Here is a 25,209-nt window from a genome sequence, read left to right as displayed (position 1 = left end):
GAGTACGCTAAGTGTGGCTACGATGTAGGTGTATCTGCTTGATTTCATTACGTTAACTCCATTGGAATTGCTAAAATCAACAGATACACATAAAATCCTAAAGAAAAGAATGTCACTTAAAAGTCAACACTGGTCACTAATTAAAGCAATCTTAAAAGTTTGCCTACTCCTGGGGCTGGGGATATGGCCTAGTGGCAAGAGTGCCTGCCTCGGATACACGAGGCCCTAGGTTCGATTCCCCAGCACCACATATACAGAAAACGGCCAGAAGCGGCGCTGTGGCTCAAGTGGCAGAGTGCTAGCCTTGAGCGGGAAGAAGCCAGGGACAGTGCTCAGGCCCTGAGTCCAAGGCCCAGGACTGGCCAAAAAAAAAAAAAAAAAAAAAAAGTTTGCCTACTCCCATAAACGAATTTAAAAAAAAAAAAAAAGCAAGCTCTTGCTAACAAATACAACCTTGTCCAAAGTTTAATTACTCTTGCCCTTTAGCTGCTTTTTCAAGGAAGTACACATTAACCAAATGGCGATTGAGGTGTTTGCTGTAATCCTTCTCCTTTCTGAAAGAACGATCACAGAAGATACAGACAAAATCTCCCTCGGCCGCTTTGCCTGCCAACGCCTCCTTTGGACTTTTTGTACTGCTTTCTTGGGGAGCAGGCCGAGCCCCGTGCAATCCGGAGTCGTCGCTCCCTTCAGACATGTTGTCACTGAGGTCACTTCCGTCGTGGCTGTGGATGCCCTCGTCTTCATCCATTTCCTGAGAATCGCTTCCGGCCGCAGTGACGGGGGGCGAGGCCGGCGCGGTCTGGGGCACTGCCTGGCGCTCTCCCCCTGGTGGAAGCAGCAGTGGCTCCTCCCCGGCTGGGTCTTTCCCAGGGTCCTTCTCTGCGGCGTTCAGTTCCGTGCTCGCTGCCTTCCCGCACGTGGCAGCCGAGTCACACTGGTATTTGTCATCGGGAGTTTCACTGCCTGGCACATTCAAGTTTTGTTCGCTGGACGAAGCACTGCTAGACTCCTTGCGAGCGGCGAGATGGGCTGGACTCCTCCCGGCCTCTTCTGGTCCTCCTTCCCGGGGGCCATCTCGGTGTCCTGGGCCTTCCGCCTCTTCCTGCGGAGGGGGAGGTGGAGGTGAGCGGGCGCGCGCGCTTGCGCTGTCCTTTCCGAGGTGGCTTCCTCTAACGGGCACCAAGCCCACCTCCATCAGGACTTGCTCCTGCCGCGCCAGCTCGCTCTCAAGAGGGGACTGCTCCTTTTTACTGTCTTTTCTGGGCGATGACCTTTTGGGAACTGCCTCCATCTGGAGAGGCGGCTCGATGGGGTGAAGAGGCTCTGTCTGAGCCGACTCCTGAACAGCAACCTCCATCTGTTCGGGCCCCGCGGGAGCAGGCTCGTGTGGAGTCACCTCCTGATCATGATCAGGCTCCGTGGGGAGAGGCACTTCTGTCTGGGCAGCCCCCTCCTGGGCCACCTCGGTGTGGGCAGGCTCGGTGGGAGGAGGCAGCTCCATGTGGGCAACCCCCTCCTGGGCCACCTCGGTGTGGGCAGGCTCGGTGGGAAGAGGCAGCTCCATCTGGGCAGCCCCCTCCTGGGCCACCTCCACGTGGGCAGGCTCGGTGGGAGGAGGCACTTCCGTCTGGGCAGCCCCCTCCTGGGCCACCTCCATGTGGGCAGGCTCGGTGGGAAGAGGCACTTCCGTCTGGGCAGCCCCCTCCTGGGCCACCTCCATGTGGGCAGGCTCGGTGGGAGGAGGCACTTCCATTGGGGCAGCCCCCTCCTGGGCCACCTTGGTGTGGGCAGGCTCGGTGGGAGGAGGCACTTCCATTGGGGCAGCCCCCTCCTGGGCAGGCTCGGTGGGAGGAGGCACTTCCATCGGGGCAGCCCCCTCCTGGGCCACCTCGGTGTGGGCAGGCTCCTGGGCAGGCTCGGCGGGAGGAGACAGCTCCATGGGCGTCTGGGTCTGGGGGGGCGCGGGCGGGGCAGGCCCGGCCTCAGGGGCGTCTCTGGGAGCGGGCCCCTCGGGGGCAGCCTGGCGGGCGGCCTCCTTCCGGGCCCCCTTGCTCTTTTTACTTGGCTTGTTTTGCAGAGCCTTCTTCTTGGAGCTCCTTCTGGAGCAGCTCTTTGGCGGCTGCTTCTCCTCCCTCCTCTCCGCGCTGCCGTGGCCCCGGGCCGCTGCGGGGCTGCTGGGCGATCTGCTCTCCGCCGCCTTCCTCTTCTTTTTGGCGGCGGGCTCCTCCCGCCTCCCCGGGCCCCGCGCGCCCTGGGCTTCGGCTTCCAGCTTCCTCTTGCTCTTCTTGCTCCTGCAAGCTTTGTCCACGTTGTGTCCCGGGTGCACGGCCGCTTCTCTCTTCTCTGTGGCGGACTTGCGAGTTCTCGTGGAGACGTGGCCCGCGGGGACATGGCTCGGGGGCTTCTTCTCTTTCTTCTCCACCTTGACAGGCTTTTCGTTTTTCTTTCCCGCCACCTCTCCCTTGGCTTTTGTCTGCTCGGCTTCTGGTTTCTCATTGGTGACGTTACTCTCATCAGTCAGGTCAGCCTCTCGCTTTTTGGTTTTCTTTAGTTTCACTTTGGAGACGTCCATCGTCTTGCTGGGACACGTAGGGTGCTTTGATTTGAAATGGTACTGTAAGTTGCATTTCTTGGAAGCGGCGTAGTCACATACAGGACAATTGAACTGCCGTGGGTTCACATGGAGCTCCACGTGTTTTTTGAAGTTGCTTCTATCCGCTGTTTTGTAATCACAGTGAGGGCAATTGAGAGGTTTAGGCCCATTGTGAACCTGTCTTGCGTGGCGGGTAACTTCATGTTGATTAGAGGCCACGTAACTGCACTGATCACATTTAAATGGCTTCTCACCTGAAGGTGAACAAAAGGTGTTACAACACAGTTTAAAGGCAAGTCCAAGATTAAAATATACCTCAGAAATCATAAATACAAAGTAACCATAAAGACAATTTGTTGAGAAGGCTGCATCATGCACATTCCATTTGCCATATTTATTTGTATAGCTTTTTTGTTAATCCCTTAACATTGATTCTCAAATCAAGCAGAAGAATAATTGTCTTGGCCCACTATCCTCTTCAAAAAAGTTCATCTGGGAATGTGGCTTAGCAGGAAAGTGCTTGCGTGGCATACATGAAGCCCTGGGTTCGATTCCTCAGCACCACATAAACAGCAAAAGCCACAAATGGCACTGTGGCTCAAGTGGTAGAGTGCTAGCCTGAGCAAAAAAGCTCAAGGACAGTGCTCAGGCCCTCAGTTCAAGTCCCAGAATGGGGGGGGGGGGGAGGAGGGAGTTCAAGCTAAGGCTCTCATGCACTAGGTAAAGAACAGAGGTAAAAAAAAAGAACAGAACTTGATAACCAAGTTCATCTCAACTCTGAATGTTATCTGAGACTTAGAGAAAACAGTTCAAAAATCCTTCATGTTTAGGCATACAAATAGTAAGGCAAAACTTGAGAGAAATAGCTTTCACTCTGGACTATATATACTATCAGGCCCAAGGTGCAAAAACCTTACAACTGTGCTTTAGCCTAAGGGAAAAAAGAAATAAAAGGCTTTTCTGAGGGAACACCAAAAACCTTTTATCCACTTTAACAGGTGAGGTAAAGTTTCATTCACTCAGAGTTTTTCCAAACCCAGAGCTGCTGTTTTATGTAGGGGGAAAAAGGGGGTTATCCAAGCCAATTATTCAGAAAATTTGATTCTCTTCCTCTTCTCATCTTTTCTATACAATGAACAAAGAAGCTAGTTAAAAAAAAAAAAGAGAAATGGCATGCATACAAATAGATGTGGTATGTAACATAACCAAACAAAATCACAGATACACATAAAACCAGACCCGCCCCCACCCCCACACTTATAACACATTCTACCTCAATACATACCCATCTAGATCACATTCTAGCAAATATTACCAAATGGTATCCATACCCCACTGGTCCAATGGAATGCATAGTAGAAAAATGGAAATTGACATTTATGAAAATTTATCTTTCAAACATTCTCAAATTCATATCATCAAAGATTTTCATAAAGATACAGACATGAAGCAAACCTGTGCAGAGGTTAAGTTTTACACAATTAGAAAATATGGTTATAGAGGGAGGTGGTGACATTGTCCAAAAAGAAATTTACTCTCTACCGGACTGTAACCCCTCATATATCACCTTTATAACATTAAAAAAAAAAATCTTCAAATTAAGCCAGGGCTAAGAATGTGGCTTAGTGGTAGAGCGCTAGCCTAGCATACACAAGCCCTGAGCTCAATTCCACAGCACCACATTAACAGAAAAAGCTCAATGTGGCGCTGTGGCTCAAGTGGTCGAGTGCTAGCTTTGAACACAGAGAGGCCCAGGGACAGTGCCCAGGCCCTGAGTTCAAACCCTAGGACTGGCCAAAAAAAATCTATTTATCAAGCCAGGCATGGGTGACTCAAGCCTTTAATCCTAGCTAATGAGGAGGCTGAGATCTGAAGATCTTGGTTCAGAGCCAGACAGGACAGGAAAGTCCATGAGACTGATCTCCAAACTAACCACCAGAAAATGGGAAATGGAGCTGTGACTCAAAGTGGTAGAGCACTAGCCTTAAGCAAAAAACAAACATAAAAAAGACTACTCAGCAAGTAAACGTTTAATAATAATGACACATGGATTTAAGAATATTTCAAGCCAGGTGCCAGTGGCTTATGCCTGTAATCCTAACTACTGAGGAGGCCGAGATCTGAGGTTCCTGGTTCAAAGCCAGCCTGGGTGGAAATGTGAGACTCTTATCTGTTTAAAACACATACACACACACACAAAAAAAAACAGAATGGAACTGTGGCTCAAGTGGTAGAACACTAGCCTTGAGCAAAAACTCTCTCTCTATATATATATACATATACACACACACACACACACATATATATACCACTGAGATCTCTCTCTATATACGTACATATACATGTATATGTATGTGTGTGTGCATATGTATATACATAGATGTGCCACTGAACTCAGTGGTAGAACACTCCATCTGCCCCAAGGTGATGGAACACAACTCTTGATGAGAACTTCTCCATTAAGATCTGGAAAAGAAACTTGAGGATGTCAGTATCTCAAGTACTAACAGGGCGAGAACACCTTAAATTTATTAGGCAGAAATGGTAATAAAATGACTAGCCAACTTGACTAGGTTAGTGTCTGAATTTTCACCAACATGTAATGCTCTATTTTATCAAACCAGTATTCTGGCTCCTCCCTAGTATGTATGGCCTGGGAGGCCCAACCTTGGGGGTAAGAAGGCTCCAAGAAACCAAACGACCATTGTGGTTTCATTCAAACTGTCATTTTGGCTAAAATTTATTCTTTTTTTTTTTAATTTAACAGAGCCTACTCTCCTCCAAAAACAAGACAGACTGAGCAAAACACCCGAGATAACTCCACACAACCCAGTCAGATACAACCCATATCACTTTACTGCAAATGTCATCTTAAACAGTTCTGCTGGAGGGTGATACCGCAGGAGGGGGCTGGGTAACAAAGGAGGGGTGAATGAGGGGGCATATAGGCCAGTCTATTGTTTGCATGTATGAAAACAGAACAATGAAACCTGTTGAAATTGTTGTAAGGAGGTAAGGGAGAGTGATAGAGGGGGAGAAGTTGAGGGATCCATTGTATATATGAACCCATGCCTTATGTAACTAATACATGCTAATTAAAAGAGAAACACATCTAAAGTGTATCATATACATGAATGCAAATGTCATAAAAGCGATTATTTTTATAATTTAAAAAAACCAACTGCTGGAAATTCAGCATACGTATACACGAAACAGGCTAACCATTTTTATGCCTTGTTTATGACATCCAATAAAATACAATGGGTCTGCTCTCCCGATACAGTGCACTGTGGTTTCAACTTCACCAAACAATAGTCAACTAAAAAGTTGGTAAAAGCAGGAGGTGAGAAAATCTGGAGCTAAATCTCAGCTCTTCCAGTTTTAAGGACTGGCTATTAACCTGAGATTCCTTATCCTCCCTGAGCTTATGGACTCAACTATAAAGATAGTTATTTATCATCATGATACTAAAGATAACAATTACAAAAGTTCAGTTCTAAGTATACAGGCAATAAATAATAGGTACTATTAGTTACTAAGAAATTTAACAATATGGTAATGTTGCCAGGCACTCGTGGCTCACCCCTGAGGCAGAGGACCTGAGGAGAGCCATTCCCTGCCAGCCCAGGGGCAGCCAAGTCCTTGAAACTGTTATCTCCAATTTACCCCAAAAGCTGGGAGAGCTGTAGCTCAAGTGGTAGACATGGACAGTGCCCAAAGCCAGAGTTCAAGCCCCAGGACTGCGAGAGGGAGAAAATAAAGAAAGAGAAAGAAAAGATATTGTAAAGCCACTACCCAAAGCTATCTTTCAAATACAGTAAGTCAAGGCCAGAGCCAGTGGCTCACACCTGTAACCCTAGCTACTTAGGAGGGTGAGGTCTGAGGTTCAGGTTCAAAAGCCATCCAAGGGCAATAGAGTCTCTAAGACTTTGTCTCCAACTAACTATCAGAAAACCACAGGTGGAGCTGTGACGAAAAATGGTAGAGCATTAGCCACTAGCAAAAAAGCTCAGCTAGCACTCAGGTCCTGAGGTCAAGTCTCAGGACCAACAACAACAAAGACAGCAAGTCAAAATTCCAGCCAAAGGCTTAAAAAGCCCTGACCTGGTGGTCAGGGCTGCCAGGCACTGGCGGTTCTGGTCTGTAATCACAGCTACTCAAGAGGTACAGTGCTTGTCTAGCATGCACGAAGCCCTGGGTTTGATTCCTCAGCACCACATACGCAGAAAAAGCTGGAAGTAGCGCTGTGGCTCAAGTGATAGTGCTAGCCTTGAGCAAAAAGAAGCCAGGGACAGTGCTCAAGCCTGGAGTCCAAGCTCCAGGACTAGGGGCAGAAAAAAAAAAAAAAAAAGGGGGAGGCTGATATTGAGGCTAAAAGGATGGAATCCAGCCTGGGTAGATAAAACCATGAGTGTTACCTCCAACTAGCCAGCAAAAACCTGGAAGTAGAGGTGTGGTTCAAGTGGTAGAATAACAGCAGTGTACAGAAAATCTAAGACAGAAGAGCCTGAGTTCAAGCCCCAAATACAGTAAAAAAGTCAACTAGTTGTGACTTCAACAGAGTCTCCCAAGGCACGTATCAAGAATTTAGATGGGGGGGGGGCTGGGAATATGGCCTAGTGGCAAGAGTGCTTGCTCGTATACAAGCAGCCCTGGGTTTGATTCCCCAGCACCACATATATATATATATAATGGCCAGAAGTGGCGCTGTGGCTCACGTGGCAGAGTGCTAGCCTTGAGCAAAAAGAAGCCAGAGACAGTGCTCAGGCTCCTGAGTCCAAGGCCCAGGACTGGCAAAAACAAAAACAAAAACAAAAAAGAATTTAGATGGGTTGGGGATATGGCCTAGTGGCAAGAGTGCTTGCCTCCCATACATGAAGCCTTGGGTTCGATTCCCCAGCACCACATATACAGAAAATGGCCAGAAGTGGCGCTGTGGGGGTCTGGGGATATGGCCTAGTGGCAAGAAAATGGCCAGAAGTGGCACTGTGGCTCAAGTGCTATCCCTAGGCAGAAAGAAGCCAGGGACAGTGCTCAGGCCCTGAGTCCAAGGCCCACAACTGGCAAAAAAAAAAAAAAAAAAAGGTCAATCAGAAGTGGCGCTGTGGCTCAAGTGGCAGTGTGCTAGCCTTGAGCACAAAGAAGCCAGGGACAGTGCTCAGGCCGAGTCCAAGCCCCACGACTGGCAAAAAAAAAAAAAAAAAGAATTTAGATTTACAGCTGGGAATATGGCTTAGTGGTAGAGTGCTTAGCCTGCATGAAACCCTGGGTTCAATTCCTCAGCACCACATGAACACAACAAGTCAGAAGTGATGCTGTGGCTCAAGGGGCAGAGTGCTAGCTATGAGCACAGAGAGGCTCAGGGACAATGCCTAGGTCCTGAGTTCAAGCCCCAGGACTGGCATAAAGAAAGAAAATGCAACCCAGGCCCCAGGCTTTGTTGATAGGGATCATGTCTGACAGCTGTACTCTAGTTCTTTTAATTTAAAAAAAAAAAAAAAAAAAGACAAACGACTCCAAAAGCAATACTTGCAAAACCATTTGGTGTAAACCAACTGAACAACTCATGGAGGGAGAGGGAGAAGGGGAGGGGGGGAATGAGGGAGGAGGTAACAAACAGTACAAAAAACATACCCAAGGCCTAACGTATGAAACTGTAACCTCACTGTACATCACTTTGACAATAAGGGAAAAGAAAGAAAGAAAGAAAGAAAGAAAGAAAGAAAGAAAGAAAGAAAGAAAGAAAGAAAGAAAGAAAAAGAAAAGAAAAAAGAAGGAAAGAAAAGGAAGGACTCCAAGGCACGCCCTTTGGAAAGCACCTAAAAGCAATAAAATGAAGTTTAGCAAAGTGGCACAACCGTTTAAGCTCAGGAAATTCAGAAGAAACACCTTTCATTCATGTATTAAGTATGTGGTCAAGGAAACCAAGCGAGACGACTAGGGTGTTCCAGGAAGTGAAGCTGGGGTAGACACGGAATGGTAGATAGAGGAAGGGCTGCAGAGAGCTAAGGGATGGCACGGCTTCTGATTACATGGGCCCACACTGGCCTGAAAGTTTGTATACAGTCCAAACCGACCTCAATCTCCTGGTTCCCTGTGGCCCCAACAACCTAAGCGCTGAGATTAGTCGTGGGATGCATACCTGGTAACAACTTGCATTTAAACCTAATTCTACATTAATATATTATTAGTATTTTTAATCAGTTTCAAAATTACATTGGAAATAAACCGTAAGTGAATGGCTCCATTCCACATGTAGAACTTGTTCGGCTGGAGTCATAGCTCAGCGGTAGACTAACTGTATAGTATGCTCAAAGGCATGGCTTTAATCCCCAGCACCACCAAAGAAAAGTGAAAAAAAGGAAATTAAGAAGGAGGCAACTACTTCATAATGGTAGTTTACAACAACAAAAATAAAGCGACAATTTCTTACTAACCTGAATGAGTACGCATGTGTCTGGTTAGATGAGTCTTCTGAGAACTTGAATATGGACAAAGTTCACATTTATATGGACGTTCCCCTGGGGGGAAAAAAAGATTATTAACAATGTTTAATTTTTTTTTAAGTCAGTACTAAGCACTTTTTAACTAAGTTACTCCTTCTTATCTCTGATAGAACAAGGTTGGGGGTAGTTTGTTGTGCAGGTACTGGGCCTTGAACTCAGAGCTTCTCACTCACGCAGTTTTTTTCCACTCATGGCTGGCACTCAACCACTTTGAGTCCTCCCTCTACTCCAAGCTTTCTGCTAATGAATTGGAGGTAAGTCTAGGCTAGCCTCAAACCTCTATCCTCATCTCTCAAGGACCCTGAGAAGCAAGGATTATAGGTTTGAGCCACAAGCACCTCCAGATGATATCTTTTACAACGTATTAGAAATGTGAATGAGGGGCTGGGGATATGGCCTAGTGGCAAGAGTGCTTGCCTCGTATACATGCGGCCCTGGGTTCCATTCCCCAGCACCACATATACAGAAAACGGCCAGAAGTGGCGCTGTGGCTCAAGTGGCAGAGTGCTAGCCTTGAGCAAAAGGAAGCCAGGGACAGTGCTCAGGCCCTGAGTCCAAGGCCCAGGATTGGCCAAAAAAAAAAAAAAAAAAGAAAGAAATGTGAATGATCAGCAGGGGGAGTGGCTCATGCCTATCATCACAAGGCAGATTCAAAGCCGGCCTAGACTTCTTTGCTAGCAAGACCTTTTTCCTGTTTTCCTTGGGGGGGCGGGGGAAGGTGCTAGTATTGGGGGGTTTGAACTCAGGGTCTTCCAACATCACTTGGCTTTTGGCTTAGCTTTGACTTTTTCACTCAAAACTGGCATTTTACCAACTAAGCACGCCTCCACTTTTGGTTTTTACTGGTTATGAGGGTCACATAGACTTTTCTGCCCGTGCTGACTTTGACCTGTGAACCTCAGATCTCCACCACAAGGAAAGGATTACAGATGTGAGGCACCAGCACCCAGCTTGGAGACGTTCTTGAAAACAAAGCAGAACAAAATAAATGGATTTACTTTAGAATTTATGTAACTACATGGATTCAAGTCTGCTGACATCACTAGCTTTCCAAATTCTCTCTTCCTATTTTCAGTGATACTACACATTACATCGAGACGCTACTTCACAGAGTATTCAGGAAGGTTTGTTTTTGCTTTGTCTTTGCTGGAGGTAAGTCTCACAGACTTTCCCACATGGGCTGGCTTTGAATTGTGATCCTCAGATCTCAACCTCCTGAGTAGCTAGGATTACAGGCATGAGCTACCGGCACGCCCATTGGGGATGTATCTGAATGACAGAGCATACACCGTGCAATTTCCAGGCACAGACTTCAAACTCCAGCACCAAAAAAAGATGTTTCCTGATGCTATATCTTGGGTTGTTTTTTTTTTTTTCCGGCCAGTCCTGGGGCTTCAACTCAGGGGCCTGAGCACTGTCCCTGGCTTTTTTTTTTTTTTTCCTCAAGGCTAACACTCTGCCACTTCAGCCACAGCACCACTTCTGGCCCTTTTGTATATATACGTGGTGCTGAGGAATCGAATCCAGGGCCTCATGTATACGAAGCAAGCACTCTTGCCACTAGGCCATATTCCCAGCCCTGGGTAATGTTTTTTTTTTTTTTTTTTTTTTGGCCAGTCCTGGGCCTTGGACTCAGGGCCTGAGCACAGTCCCTGGCTTCTTCCCGCTCAAGGCTAGCACTCTGCCACTTGAGCCACAGCGCCACTTCTGGCCATTTTCTGTATATGTGGTGCTGGGGGATCGAACCTAGGGCCTCGTGTATTTGAGGCAGGCACTCTTGCCACTAGGCTATATCCCCAGCCCATGGGTAATGTTTTTATATCCTTATAAATAATGAATCAAGGCAAGAATGAGGGAACAGATGACACTGTATGAGAGGAAATGTGCACATTACCTGACTCACGCAAATGTAACCCCTCTATATACCACCTCCATAATAACAATAACAGTAAATTTTTAAAAAAATAAGAAAGAAGGTGGACTGGGAATATGGCTCAGTTAAAACCCGCCAAGCATGTGTGAAGATGAGTTCAATTTCCAGCAGAAGGAAAATAATTTAAGTGAAATAATGACAAACCTATCATTTGAAAATGTTGGTCAGAACAAGAGTCATGGTGGTATTGCTATAAGCTAAACATTCACATGGTGGGGCAATGTTTATAAAATGGGCAGGTCATCCATATTAAATTATAAAGCCTGATAGACCAAGGGCAAGTGAAGTTCACAGGTCAGTGGTGCAAAACCAAAGAATTTAATGAGCACTATGACAATGACATGCCTGTATCCAGGACCTCAGACAGTAAGATGACAAGTGCAAGGTCAGACTGTGCTACAGGAAGAGGTCCTATCTCAGAGAGGGGAAACAGTTTAATTCTCAAACACAGGACCTGTGTGTATGTGAACGCACATATACACCTCCCCCCTGGGGCTATGAACCACAGGGTTTTTTGGTAATGGAACCATTATCGATTCTTGTCACAGAATAATTATTATGACATTGAACAAATTACTTAACAGTTCAGCTTTACCGCCTATGAAAATAAGTTATGTTCTTTCCTTTTTTACTTTTGGTGCCATCCTGGGGCTTGAACTCAGAACCTGGGTGCTGAGCTGCTTTTTGCTCAAGACTCGCATTCCACCACTTGAGCCACAGCTCCCCTTCCAGCTCTTTTTTTTTTTTTTTTTTTTGGTAGTTACTTGGAGATGAGTCTCCCAGACTTTCCTGCCCAGGCTGGCTGTGAGTTGCAGTCCTCCCGCCTCAACCTCCTGAGTCGCTGGGATCAGACAGGCCTGAGCTCTAGGGCGCAGCAGTGAAGTGCTTCAGTGGGTGGTCAGGTCCTGAGCTGGCTCCCGTCCCCAGGGCAAAGGGGTGGCATACACACTAGACACTATCATGCATCTAAATCTAATGGAATGGAACAACAAAAGGATGTTATCACAAAAAAAGAACGGTGAGGAGCCAAAGTGCGCCCCACAGTCATTCCATGACAATTAGTGGGCGGTCTCCTTGTGGAAGGATTCAGGCAAGTGAAACATGTTAATATGTTCCTATGACGATATAGAGGTGGTGGGTGCGGGACCTCATGGGCTATGGGATAAGGGGAAAATGTGCATCAAAACTGTAAAGGAGGGCTGGGGATATGGCCTAGCAGCAAGAGTGCCTGCCTCATATACATGAGGCCCTGGGTTCGATTCCCCAGCACCACATATACAGAAAATGGCCAGAAGTGGCGCTGTGGCTCAAGTGGCAGAGTGCTAGCCTTGAGCAAACAGAAGCCAGGGACAGTGCTCAGGCCCTGAGTCCAAGCCCAGGGACTGGCCAAAAAAAAAACTGTAAAGGAGGGCTGGGGATATGGCCTAGTGGCAAGAGTGCTTGCCTCGTATACATGAGGCCCTGGGTTCGATTCCCCAGCACCACATATACAGAAAACGGCCAGAAGGGGCGCTGTGGCTCAAGTGGCAGAGTGCTAGCCTTGAGCAAAAAGAAGCCAGGGACAGTGCTCAGGCCCTGAGTTCAAGTCCCAGGACTGGCAAAAAAAAAAAACTATAAAAGAAAAAGAAACCATCCAGTGAGGTGAAGATTTCATACCTACGCACAGGCATACTGACAGTCTCATGCAATGGAATTAAAAATATGGCCCAGTTGGGGCTGGGGATATGGCCTAGTGGCAAGAGAGCTTGCCTCGTATATATGAGGCCCTGGGTTCAATTCCCCAGCACCACAATATACAGAAAATGGCCAGAAGGGGCTGGGAATATGGCCTAGTGGCAAGAGTGCTTGCCTCCTATACATGAAGCTCTCGGTTCGATTCCCCAGCACCACATATATGGAAAACGGCCAGAAGGGGCGCTGTGGCTCAGGTGACAGAGTGCTAGCCTTGAGCGGGAAGAAGCCAGGGACATTGCTCAGGCCCTGAGTCCAAGGCCCAGGACTGGCCAAAAAAAAAAAACAAAACAAAACAAAAAAAAAAAAAAAAAAAGAAAATGGCCAGAAGTGGCGCTGTGGTTCAAGTGGCAGAGTGCTAGCCTTGAGCGGGAAGAAGCCAGGACAGTGCTCAGGCCATGAGTCCAAGGCCCAGGACTGGCCAAAAAAAAAAATATGGCCCAGAAAATCTGGAGTTCCAGAAAGGTTAAACACATCAATATAAACAGTTGTCATAAAGGTGTATAGTTGTCATTTATCCATAGAAAGCTGACATGCGAATGTTCACACCATCATTATTCCTGACAAGAGCTCACACCTGTAATCCTAGCTACTCAGGAGGCTGACATTGGAGGACCACCATTCAAAGCCAGCTGGGGCAGGAAAACCCATAGGACTCTTATCTCCAATTAACCAGGAGAAAACTAGAAGTGGAGAAAACCAGAAGTGGAGCTATGGTTCAAAGTGGCAGAGTACTAGCCTTGAACAAGAAGGCTCAGACAGTGCCCAGGCCCTGAATACAAGTACTGTACATACAGTAGGAAAGCCTGGAAAGCATTATCCTAAGTGAAAACAGGCAGTTAGAGGCCTGCAAAGGGTATAACTTCATTCATATGAAATGTCCTAAAAAAGCTAACCCAAGCTAGGTACTAGTGGCTCACACCTGTAACTCAGGAGACTGAGATTTGAGGATCATGATTCAAGGCCAGCAGGACAAGGAAGTACACTCTGCGCCCCCCCCACCCCGCCCAAAAAAAGGTTCTCTAAAGTAAATGAATTGGGCTTGGAATGTGACTTAGTGATACTGTGCTTGCCTAGCATGCATGAAGGCCCTGGGTTCAATTCCTCAGTACCACATAAACAGGAAAAAACAAAACAAACAACAATAAAAAACCCCAGAAGTGGCGTTGTGGCTCAAGTGGCAGTGCTACCTTTCAGCAAAAGAAGCTCAGGAACAGTGCCCCAGGCCCAGTTCATGCCCCAGGACTGGCAAAAAAAGAAAAGTAAAAATTTGCAAAGTCCAGTGCCAGTGTCTCATGCCTATAATATTAGTAGTATAGAAGCTGAGATCTGAGGATTAGGATTTGAAGCCAGCCTAGACAGGAAGGTCCTTAAGACTCTTATCTTATCTCCAATTAACTACCAAACAGCTGGAAGTAGAAGTCTGGCTCAAGTAAGTAGAGCAGCAGCCTTGAGTGAAAAAGCCAAGGACAGTGCCCAGGCTTCTAGTCCTAGTGCCAACTCAAAAAATTAAAAAAAAGCATTACTACTAAAACACAAAATTAACCGTTTTTTTATTAAATAGGTCATCTTGAACAAAACTGGTCCTTAGCAAACATCTTGCCATAATTTCCTAAAACATTACACGTTTGTGTTGTTACTATAAAGGTGATGTACAGAGGAGTTACAGATATGTAAGCCAGGTAAAGAGTGCATTTCTTGGGCTGGGAATATGGCCTAGTGGCAAGGGTGCTTGCCTCGTATACATGAAGCCCTTGGTTCGATTCCCCAGCACCACATGTATAGAAAATGGCCAGAAGGGGCGCTGTGGCTCAAGTGGCAGAGTGCTAGCCTTGAGCAAAAAGAAGCCAGGGACAGTGCTCAGGCCCTGAGTCCAAGGCCCAGGACTGGCAAAAAAAAAAAAAAAAAAAAAAAAAAAAAGAGTGCATTTCTTATGGACAGTGTTACCCCTTCCTTCAGCTCGCTCCGTTTTTCCCCTCTCACCCACAAGTTGTATAGCCCACAAGTTGTACGGTTTGTGAGTACCACTACCACACCTGTTCCCTCCATTTCTGGGTGGAATGGTACTTGTATGTCACCTTTGGCACAAGGCTTCAGGCTTTCAAGTCTTTAAAGTTTTCCACTCTATGCATACACTACTGCCACTACACTCTTCAACACTGGCATATACTCTTTACCTGACTTAGGTAACTGTAACCCCTCTGTACTATCACCAGAACAATAAAAATTTTCTTTAAAAAAGACTGGGAATGTGGCCTAGTGGTAGAGTACTTGTCTAGCATGCATGAAGTCCTGGGTTGGATTCCTCAGCACCACATACACAGAAAAAGCCAGAAGTGGCCTTGAGCAAAAAGAAGCCAGAGACAGTGCTCAGGTCAGGCCCTGAGTTCAAGTTCCCACACACAAAAACACAAAACTGGGCTGGGAATATGGCCTAGTGGCAAGAGAGCTTGCCTCGTATACATGAAGCCCTGGGTTCGATTCTCCAGCACCACATATCTAGAAAATGGCCAGAAGAGGCACTGTGGCTCAAGTGGCAGAGTGCTAGCCTTGAGCAAAAAGGAAGCCAGGGATAGTGCTCAGGCCCTGAGTCCAAGCCCCAGGACTGGCCAAAAAAAAAAAAAACCCCAAAAAAACACAAAACTAAAAGTTCACCCATTCACATGCACCCAATCTCTTCTACTGCTACTACTCCAACTGCTGTATCCTTCAACCCTTTCTTTCCTGTTCACAGATGAACTTAGAGCCCTCAGACCCCCAATGCACCCCTAAGACTCCCCCAGGTCCCTAGGGTGGTATCCTTTACTTTCAATAATACGGTGACTAGAGACAAAACATAACAAATATCTTTCCCTCTCACAAAGGCTGGAAAATTCCCCTATCATACAGGAGTGGTGACTCACCCCTAGCTACAGCACCCGGGAGCTGAAGCGCTGGAGACCAGCCTGGGCCATATCACAAACTAACTGAAAAACTCATCTGACTCAAGTCAAAACTATTCGAGCAAGGCAAGGGAGGTTCACCTGTAATCCTACCTACTCTTCTGAGGTTGGAGGCTTGAGGCCAGGCTGGGCAGGAAAGTCCAGCAATAAAGCTGGAGTAGAAGTGTAGCTCAATGGCAGAATAAGCAAAAATCGCCTGAAGAGCTTAAGGCCTTGAGTTAGAGTTCTGGTACGGGAGCACACACAAAGGCTATTCTAAATTAAGATGGGTATGTTAGCACACAGCTATAATCCCAGCTATTTGAGGGAAGGGAGGACACAGGTAGAGGATTAAGTTCAAAGCCAGTACCTGCCTAGGTGCAGGGGGGCTGTGGGTTTCACAGACTTCCTAGACCCCAGCCAAGAGCAGTGGGGGAGGGGGGTGGGTGGGAAACAACGGACTATCCACCCGGTTCCAAGGCCTAGAGGTGGGAGGACCCACCCTTTGAATTGCAACTGGAAAGACAGTATGTAGATACCTGGTGTTTGGTGCTGAGTTTAGGTGTAATGCTTTGTTGAGGCTTGGTCTCAACCCAACAAGTGACCATTGTCTTTAAAAGCTTGGTGTAAGATCTTTGTAACTGGCTGCCTGAAGACCACCAGCACTAATAAAAACTCCAAAATGGGGCTGGGAATGTGGCTTAGGGGTGGAGTGCTTGCCTAGCATGCACGAAGCTCTGGGCTCGATTCCTCAGCACCACATTCACAGAAAAAGCCAGAAGTTGCACTGTGGCTCAAGTGGTAGAGTGCTAGCCTTGAGCAAAGAGAAGCCAGGGACAGTGCTCAGGCCCTGAGTCCAAGCCCCGGGACTGGCAAAAAAAAAAAATTAAATTAAATTAAAACTCCAAAATTTGACTTCTCAAAATGTAGCAATGTGATTTCTCTTTTCCATGAACTGGATTTATACTTAAGGTATAATTTACTACACAACACTATAAAAAAGAACTATTTTAAATTAGCAGGTAGTTGGTTGGAGTAGTCTCCACGGAAAAGAGTAACTGCAAGCTCTTCAGAGGATATTAGATGACCATTTTTTGGAACCCATTAGAGAAGGAAAAAAAGGTAAAGAATATCAGGATATTCTAGGCCCCTCTCTGGTTCACACCCCGCAGTGACTGCTCCTGGGGCCTGGGGGTGGGGGGAAGGGCGGTTAATCTTAATCATACTAGAAGGCCCCGCTGGTACGATTTCACTCTATATTTGCAAAGTACTTTATATATTTTTTTTTTTTTGCCAGTCCTGGGGCTTGAACTCAGGGCCTGAGCACTGTCCCTGGCTTCTTTTTGCTCAAGGCTAGCACTCTACCACTTGAGCCACAGCACCACTTCCGGCCTTTTCTACATATGTGGTGCTGAGGAATTGAACCCAGGGCTTCATGTATGCAAGGCAACCGCTCTACTACTAGGCCATAGTCCTAGCCCTTTACAGTCATTTTTCCCCCTCCCTTCTTAATTGGGGCTAACAGGGTGGGGTTGGATCCCACCAAAGCCCACCAGTATCCCAGAGAGCTAGGCTGCAGGACCTCTTCAGCTCCCTTGGGGATGGGTGGGGGCTGTGGAAGCAATGGGTCGCAGCCGTCTCCTCCCCCCCTCCCAGGCCTGATCCAGAAGGCCCCAAAGTTGGCTGTGGTTTGGGTGAGCTCAGGCAGTGGCTGGGATCTTCTCCCCCACACCTTCCCTCCCGCTCTGGGTCTCAAGCAGTGGTGCAGGAATGTGAGCCTCTTTGGAGGGGGAGGGGAGACAGAGCTCTCCCTTGGTAAGACTTACTTGGTTAATAAATGGAATACTTGGCTTAAAAAAAAAAAAATAGCCTGGCACCTGTGGCTCACACCTACAGTCCTAGCCACTCAGGGGGCTGAGATCTGAGGATTGTGTTTCAAAGCCAGCCCAGGCAGGAAAGTCCGTGTGTGAGAGACTCTTATCTCCAATTAACCACCAGAAAACCAGAAGTGGCGCTGTGGCTCAAGTGGTAGAGGTAGAGCACTAGCCTTGAGCTAAAGATAAAGAGCTCAGGGACAGTGCCCAGGCCCGCAGTTCAAGCCCCACAACCAACAACAACAAAAAAGAATATTAGGATAATAATCAGAGTGGAGGCTGACTACGGAAGGCTTCTACACTGAGAATATAAACAACCCTCTGTCACTAGGTGTCAGTGGCTCAGGCCTATAATCCTAGCTATTCAGGAAACTGAGATCTGAGGATGACAGGGTTCAAAGCTAGTCCAAGGCAGGAAAGTCCCCAGAGACTCTTATCTCCAATTGATCATCAGAAAGCTAGAAAAGGAGGTGAGGCTCAAATGGTAGAGCAGTAGCCTTGAGTGAAAAAGCTCAGGGACAGCACCTAGACCCTGAGTTCAAACCCCAGTACTGGCATGAAAAATAAATAAAAACCAACCTGAGATGAGAAACAAAGAAAAAGAAAGCCCGTTTATGTAAAATGGGATCACACGCGCTGGCCCTGAATCCATGATCTTGGACTATCAGCTTACTTTGCTTATTTATCCTTTTAATCCATGTATGGTTTGGTAATATTTCTTCTCATTCCTGATAATGATATTCTGTGTCTTACCTTTGGTTCTTAAGTCTGAAACTTTTAATAATTTTTTGTTATTTGGGGGAGTTTTTGTTTAGGGAAGTACTGGTGTTTGAACTCTGGGCCTTACACTTGCTAAACAAGCACTCCAAATTATTCACACTGTTTGTTGTTTGGGGATTTGTTTGTGGCCCAGGCACTGTCCCAGAGCTTCTTTTGCTCAAGGCTAGCACTCCACCACTTGAGCTGCTTTTTCTGTTTCTGTGGTAATGGGTATTCAAAACCCAGGGCTTCACGCATGCAAACTCTACCAGCCACACACTCCCAGCCCTTTCAGTTTTAACTAGCTTACATTATTTGTAAAAATGGAGTTTCACAGCTAATTCCCATCATGCATACAATGTGTATAATCAACCTCACTCCCTCCATTCTTTCCCTTATCACACACCCTGTTTGAAACAATCTCATCAGATTTCACTGTTCTATTTTCATACACACACCCACCTCACCAACCTACTCCCACCCAGCCCTTAGTGATTAACGGCTTTCAACCAGGTTCCTTACGTAATCTTCATCATACACATTTGCACGTTATTTGAAAATTATTTACCCTCCATCTATCTTTTTCTCTCTGCCATACCATCCCAGGTTTGTTTGACTTGGTGGGGTTTTTGCTGGTCCTGGGACTTTTAAGTCTGGGCCTGGACACTGTCCCTGAGCTTTTGTGCTTAAAGTTGACACTACCACTTGAGCTACAGCTCCACTTACAGCTTTTTTTGTAGTTCAATGCAGGTAAGAATCTTAAAAGAGTTTCCTAGCCAGGCTGGCTTCAAAACTCAATCATCAGATCTCAGCCTCCTGAGTAGCTAGGATTATAAGCAAGAGCCACGAGCACCAGGATCCTCCTTCCATTTAAACAGACTTATCATTAGTCATGACCTAAGTGTGTGTGAATACATACACACAGACATACATTATGCATATACATCTATATATGTACATGTCCAGAACTGTGTATTTTTTAAAAAAGTGTTTTTTTGTTGTTTTTTTTTGCCACTCCTGGGGCTTGAACTCAGGGCCTGGGCGCTTGAACTCTCTCTGCTCAAGGCTATCACTCTACCACTTGAACCACAGCGTCACTCCAAGCTTTTCCTGTCTATGTGATACTGAGGAAACAAACTCAGGGCTTCATGCATGCTAGGCAAGCACTTTACCACTAAGCCAAAATCCTGGCCCATGGCTATCTTATTTTAAGTCTAGCTTCTACGCATGAGCAAAAACACATTTGACTTCTTGAGTTTGGCTTGTTTCACTCAACATGAGGTTCTCCAAGTCCATCCATTTTTCCTGTAAATGACATGTTTGCCTCTTTCTTCATAATTTTTTACGTACTTAAGAAAGTTCCAAAATGTTTCCTTTTGGTTCCAAGGGCCACAGGCACAGTTGAGCTCCACCATCTACCAACCCTCAATTCTTGGCAGAGTTGTACTTATGGACTACATAGCTCCTCTTAACCGGTATGCATTGGAATTTGCTAAGCATAACTCTTTCTTGTCTGAAAAGGGATTCTATTTTCCACACGTGTGCTTTCTTCGGAAACTTGCTTCAGTTGGTGGTAATTCCATTCATCTTTTCCAAACTAACGTCTCACATTTCTATGATTTGATGAGAAAGACAAGTTGTTCCATTTAGAGACTACAAGTCCGATGTTAAGCTTGATGGCTCTACTAAATGAACTATGTACGATTCATCACTGGGTTTTCTTTTCTAAGCTCTCAATTCCACTGGGAAACTATAGCACGTTAGCTGTGGTCATTGTCACATAGATCCACAAACTTAAAAGCAGTCAAAGTTAGAGACATGCAACAAGAAAGATGTTATAGTACATACTTGAAGTAAGATAGTAAGATGTCTTGTGGACTAGCCAGGCACTGGTGGCCTATGCCTGTAATCTAGGCTACTTAAGGAGCTCTGGCAAAAACAAACATGAAAGGGCAGTGAGACCTATCTCCAATTTACTACCAAAGAGCTGTGGCTCAAGTGGCAGAATGCTAGCCTTCAGGAAAAAAAAAAAAAAAAATTCAAGGACAGCTCCCAGGTCTTGAGATCAGGCCCAGGACTGAAAAGAAGAATTTCCTGTGGCTGTTCTGGTTTCTGAGTTGGTACTATGGCTCAGACTCTCACTTAGCTTTTCTGTTCAAGGTGGGTGCTCTACCACTTGAGTCACACCTACAGTCAGCCTTTAATTGGTTAACTGGAGATCAGAGTCCTCTCAGATCCTAGGCTACCATCAAACATCAATTCTCAGCCTCCTAAGTGGCTAGGATCCCAGACAAGGCCAGGCTTCCTGGGGCTGTTCTTTCAAATAATTCAGTGTTTCATTTCTTCATTGCATCCCTCAAACATATGTATGCTCTACTCTGAAGAAAACAGAGCGCAAAGAGGTCCAATATCACCACTATAGCAAGTCATAGAACCCAGACTCTTACAAGCACTGTTTAAAGCTGACTAGCAATCAGAAGTGAGAGGAGAACTCAATGGACTAAAAGATTCCCTTACCTGTATGAGTCCGAACATGTTGGACATAATTGTTTTTTCTGTCGGAAAAGTAGTTGCATTTGCCACACGTGTACACTTTCCTTGGGAAATGGTTTCTTAAGTGTTTCCTCCAGTGATACTCGCTTACGGTCGTGTAAGTACAAATGATGCACTTGTAGACTCGCTCATTATCCCCCGCCCGAGTGTGGTGTTTCAAGTGTGCAGTATAGTGATCGTATCGATTGGTATTATAGCCGCAGCGCTCACAGCGGATGGGGCCCTTGGAGAAATCTCCCTCCTCTGGAGTGGAAGAGCCAGATTCCCTGGCTTTGGCTTGCTTCTCTGCACTTTCTTCCACAAAGAACTTCTTGGCACTGTGAACTTTGATATGGTGCACAAACTGCTCCTCAGATTCTGCTTCATACTGGCACGGCTTACAGCGAAAGGGTTTGCTCTTCGAGTTCTTGCACTTGTCCTCCGCTCCAGGCGTTTCAGGAGGAAGATCTTTAGTGGAGCTGTAGACTTCGGGGGCAGCTGACGAGGCCTCAAAGACAGGCTGTGCTTCTGCAACACTGAGCTCCATACTTGTCAGTTCCATGCTTCCTAGCCCACCAGCTTCACCTTTCATTTCAGTAGATTCCTCAAGTCCTTCCCCGTCACTATCTGAAAAGTTGTTATCCCCAACAGGCATCAATTCCGCCATCTGTCTCTCTTCTCCAACCAGATAATCACAGCAGCTGCCATTTACTTCGCCCGTTAAGGCTACGTTCGCTAACATGATAAGCTGAGGGGCAGCCAGCTCAGCTTTGGAGAGGTCATGCAAGTCATACATGTCGTTAGTTAAGGCCATGCCCATGTTACCACTGCTGGTGAACAGACCTCCGCCTCCAGAAGACTGCCCCATCACTTGGGTAGCCATAATTGTGATCTGAATAAAGAACAAGCAAAAGAGCACCTGTTAAAACCAACTCTAGGAGGAACATCGATGCATCATTCAAACTCCTCAGGACCAAAAACAATTATTTTTTAACATAATCTCTTAAAATTCAACAAGACTCAGTAACTACTAACAACGAACTTTGGATATATTCCTGTGGTGTATGTATGTGGATTTAAAGCTACTCAAGGTTGACGATGATCAAGATAAAGGATAGGCTGGACTATGGTGGTGCTCAAGCCTATAATCCCAGCTACTACTCAGGAGGCTGAGATCTGAAGATCCCAGTTCAAAACCACCCTAGGCAGTAAAGTCTGCCAGGGCAGAAAAGTTCTGAGACTCTTATCTCCAATTAATCACGGAGAAAAGCTGCAAGTGGTACTGTGCTGGGGCTCTGGCTCAAGTGGTAGAGTGCTAGTCTTGAGAAAAAAGAGCCCAGGGACAGCGCCCAAGCCCACAGTTCAAGACCAGGCCAAAAACAATAACAACAACCACCGATGATGATCCAGCAAATACCTAAGCCCCTGGTGGGTCCACACCTGTAATCCTAGCTACTCAGGAGGCTAAATTCTGAAGATCCCAGTTCAAAACCATCCTGGGCATAAAGTTGGTGAAACTCAAAAGGAGGCAGTGGAGCTGTAGTTCAAGTGGTAAAGCATTAGCCCAGAGCAAAAGAAATTCAGGGAAAAAGCCCTATTCCTTAGTTCAAGTCCCAGGACAGGCACAAAAACAACAACAACAAAAAACAACCAGGCAAGGTCTCACCAAAAAGCCAGAATGAAGCTGTGACTCTAGTATTTTAAGAGTGCCATCCTTGAGCAAAAATAGCTAAGGGACAGTGCCCGGGGTTCAAGTCCCAGTGTCAGCATTAGATAATGTTCTCAATTCTCTTCACTGAGATCACTCACAAAGCAAATCCTCAAGGGCAAAAGAAAAAAAAAAATCTTACCACTCAATTATCACGGTCTACTATTGTCTTGAAAGTGCTCAAAATATTTTTCAGGGGTGTGGGGGGACAATCTTTATTTTTATAGTAACTGAAAAGATGGTTTTAGTGTCATACCAGAGTAGTAAACATTCCTCCCACTTTTGCCCTTCAACAGTTCAGCAATAGGAGGCCTAGGAATCCACACACCATTCTTTGCGTAGATAGTAGGTAAAGTAAGTAATCCGGAAGGTAATCTGTTAAGAACTGGTGAACAACGTAGCTGAATGTCTTAAGAACTCGATTCATTCAACTACCTCCAAAAGAACACAAACTACTGTGGAAAACAAAACACTTCCCCTCAACTCTTTGATGACACCCCAAACTTAAAAGGTAAATTTATATAACAAAATAAAACGGTTATTCATTCAAACACCACAAATGAAAGTAAAAGAGTTTTTCTTCTTTTTTTTTTTCTTTCCTCACACCACCCCCCCTCCCCTCCAATAAATCGCACAACAGCACCAGCAGCAGCAACTTTCGGAGCATTGTGCTGCCCGACTTGGCCTACTTGGGGAGTGGAAGCCATTACAAGATCACCTTCTGGAAGACAAGTTGGGTTTGTTGTTGTCTTGTTTTTTGGTTTTTTTTTTTAATTGTCTTAACCAAGTGACTTCCCAGCCGAAGGGGGAAAAAAGAAAAAGGCGCTGCTACTCATCAAACTCAAGTTTCTTCCTCTTGCAAACCGGAAAAAAAAAAAAAAAAGGAAAAGGATGGGGGAAGGTTCCAGAAAAAAAAAAAAAATGAAAAGCCGAAAAAAACCCACCCACCTCACAAGAAGGCAACAGCCGGGCTGGCCACCCACCCACCCGGAGCGCGGCGAGCGCGTCCCGGAACTCGCACCGGGCCCGGCCGGGAGCGAATGCCATCACAGGCGGCCGTGCGCCCCGGGCTGGGGGGGGGGGGGGGGGTCGGGCGTGCGTCCGCCCGCCCCGGCGCTCCGCGGGCGCCCCCGGCCCGGCCCGGCCCCCGCCACCTCCGTGCGATTCGCGGCTTTCCCGGCGGGGTGGGGGGAGGACCGGGCGAGCCCCGCCCCGCGCCGCCCCGGATTCCTCCGTGCTCCGCCACCGCGCCGGGCCCCGGCGGCGTCCCGAGCTCCGTCCGCCGCCAGGCATTCGGCCATTTTCTCCGAAGACCCAGCACAAAAGCCCAGCTCTCGGGGAGCCCCGGGGCGCTCGCGCTTCCTCTCCCCCACCCCCCCCCGCCCCCCGGTCCCGGCAACGCGGTCACCCGCCGCGCGGGGAGCCGCCCCACGCCGCTCCTCCCCGGTTCCCCCCCCACCCCAGCCCCCCCACGGCCCGCAGCTCCCTCCCCCGGGCCCCGCGTCCGCGAGGACGGCGCACGAGTTACCGAGTGGCGGCGGGTGTGGGGGTACCGGTGGAGGGGTTGGGGGGCGAAGAGGGGGTGTCCGAGCTCCGCCGATCGCCAGGGCTCCCCGACCTCCCGGGCGAGCCCCGCTGGCCCCCGGGGCGCCCCACGCGGGCCGCCCCCGCACCCCGGAAGTTTGCGAACTTCGCTCTCCCCACCCCCCCACCCCCTTCCCGCGGCGCCCGGCGGGACGCGCGCGCTCCGACCCGGCCTCGGCCACAGCCCCGGCCCGCGCCGCCCAGATCGCTGTCCAGCCCCGCGGGCGACTCCGCCCGCGCCCCGGGGCTGACTCAACGCGCCGCGCCGCACGGCGCCTTCCGGCCGGGGGCACGGGCTGGGCCGGGGGGGGAGGGGGCCGCGGCGTGGGGGGGGGGGGAAGCGGGGGCCCGAGCCCCCGGGTCCGCGCGCGAGTTTCAGGACTGGGGAGGAAGGGGGTGAGGGGGGAGGGGTGGGGGGGCTCGAGGAGCAGCTCCGCGCTCCGTCTCCGACATCGCGATCCCGGGGCGGCGGGCGGCCCGGCCTCGGCTGGGGAGGGGTCCCGGCGACCGGCCGCTCCCCACCGGCGCCCCCCGGGCCCCGCCGCGCTGTAACCCGAGCCCGCCCGCCCCCCGCCGGGCGCCGCCACCGCCGCGGCCGCGGGAGCTGCAATCAGCCCTGGACAGCGCCTCGCGCCGCCGCGTCCTTCCGCGCCCGCCCTCCCCTCCCCTCCCCTCCCCTCCCCTCCCGCCGCCGCCGCCGCCGCCCGGCCTTCCCTCCCCCCACCCCACCCCACCCCGGCGGGCCCCCCCGGCCCCGCGCGCGCGCCTCACCGGCCTCCCTCGCCTCCCGGGGGGCGCGCGGGGCCTGCGCCGCCCGCTCCGGCTCCCACTACTTTTCTTTGTTGCTGGAGTTTTCGAGAGCGGTGAGGAAAAAGTTGAGCGCCGCGGAGGGGGGTGGGGGGGAGGCCGTCGAGCACCGCGCAGGCCCACGAGGGAGAAGACGCAGCCCGCTCAGGCCGCCGGGCCTCGAGCCGCCGTCCCGGCCGCCGCCGCCGCCGCCGCCTCGGGCCCGGGGCCTGGGCGGCGCTCGGTCCGCTGAGGCGCCGCGAGCTCGCGGGAGTCGCA

At 48.4% G+C, this 25,209-nt stretch overlaps 1 protein-coding gene across 3 annotated transcripts; it reads right to left on the bottom strand.

Annotated features, from left to right (window-relative positions):
* Positions 1 to 388: 388 nt before the first annotated feature.
* On the bottom strand, positions 389 to 24,968 carry Rest (RE1 silencing transcription factor). Of its 3 annotated transcripts, XM_048363974.1 has the most exons (5): positions 23,194 to 23,443; positions 22,771 to 22,773; positions 20,838 to 21,744; positions 9,034 to 9,117; positions 389 to 2,850 (listed from the first exon to the last, which is right to left on the bottom strand). In XM_048363974.1, the coding sequence occupies exons 3-5, from the start codon at positions 21,733 to 21,735 to the stop codon at positions 470 to 472; spliced, it is 3,363 nt and encodes a 1,120-aa protein (XP_048219931.1). In that variant the 5' UTR covers positions 21,736 to 21,744; positions 22,771 to 22,773; positions 23,194 to 23,443; the 3' UTR covers positions 389 to 469. The 3 variants fall into 3 exon arrangements, with proteins under 3 accessions (XP_048219931.1, XP_048219933.1, XP_048219932.1); XM_048363976.1 differs by lacking the exons at positions 22,771 to 22,773; positions 23,194 to 23,443 and adding an exon at positions 24,916 to 24,968; XM_048363975.1 differs by lacking the exons at positions 22,771 to 22,773; positions 23,194 to 23,443 and having other exon boundaries at positions 389 to 1,465; positions 1,529 to 2,850.
* Between the last annotated feature and the right edge of the window lie 241 nt (positions 24,969 to 25,209).

The sequence above is a fragment of the Perognathus longimembris genome, chromosome 16 (genome assembly GCF_023159225.1).
Source record: "Perognathus longimembris pacificus isolate PPM17 chromosome 16, ASM2315922v1, whole genome shotgun sequence".
In the NCBI taxonomy this organism is placed as follows: Eukaryota; Metazoa; Chordata; class Mammalia; order Rodentia; family Heteromyidae; genus Perognathus; species Perognathus longimembris.
The sequence above is the reverse complement of the archived record's forward strand: the minus strand, read 5'-3'. Positions and strand labels throughout refer to the sequence as shown.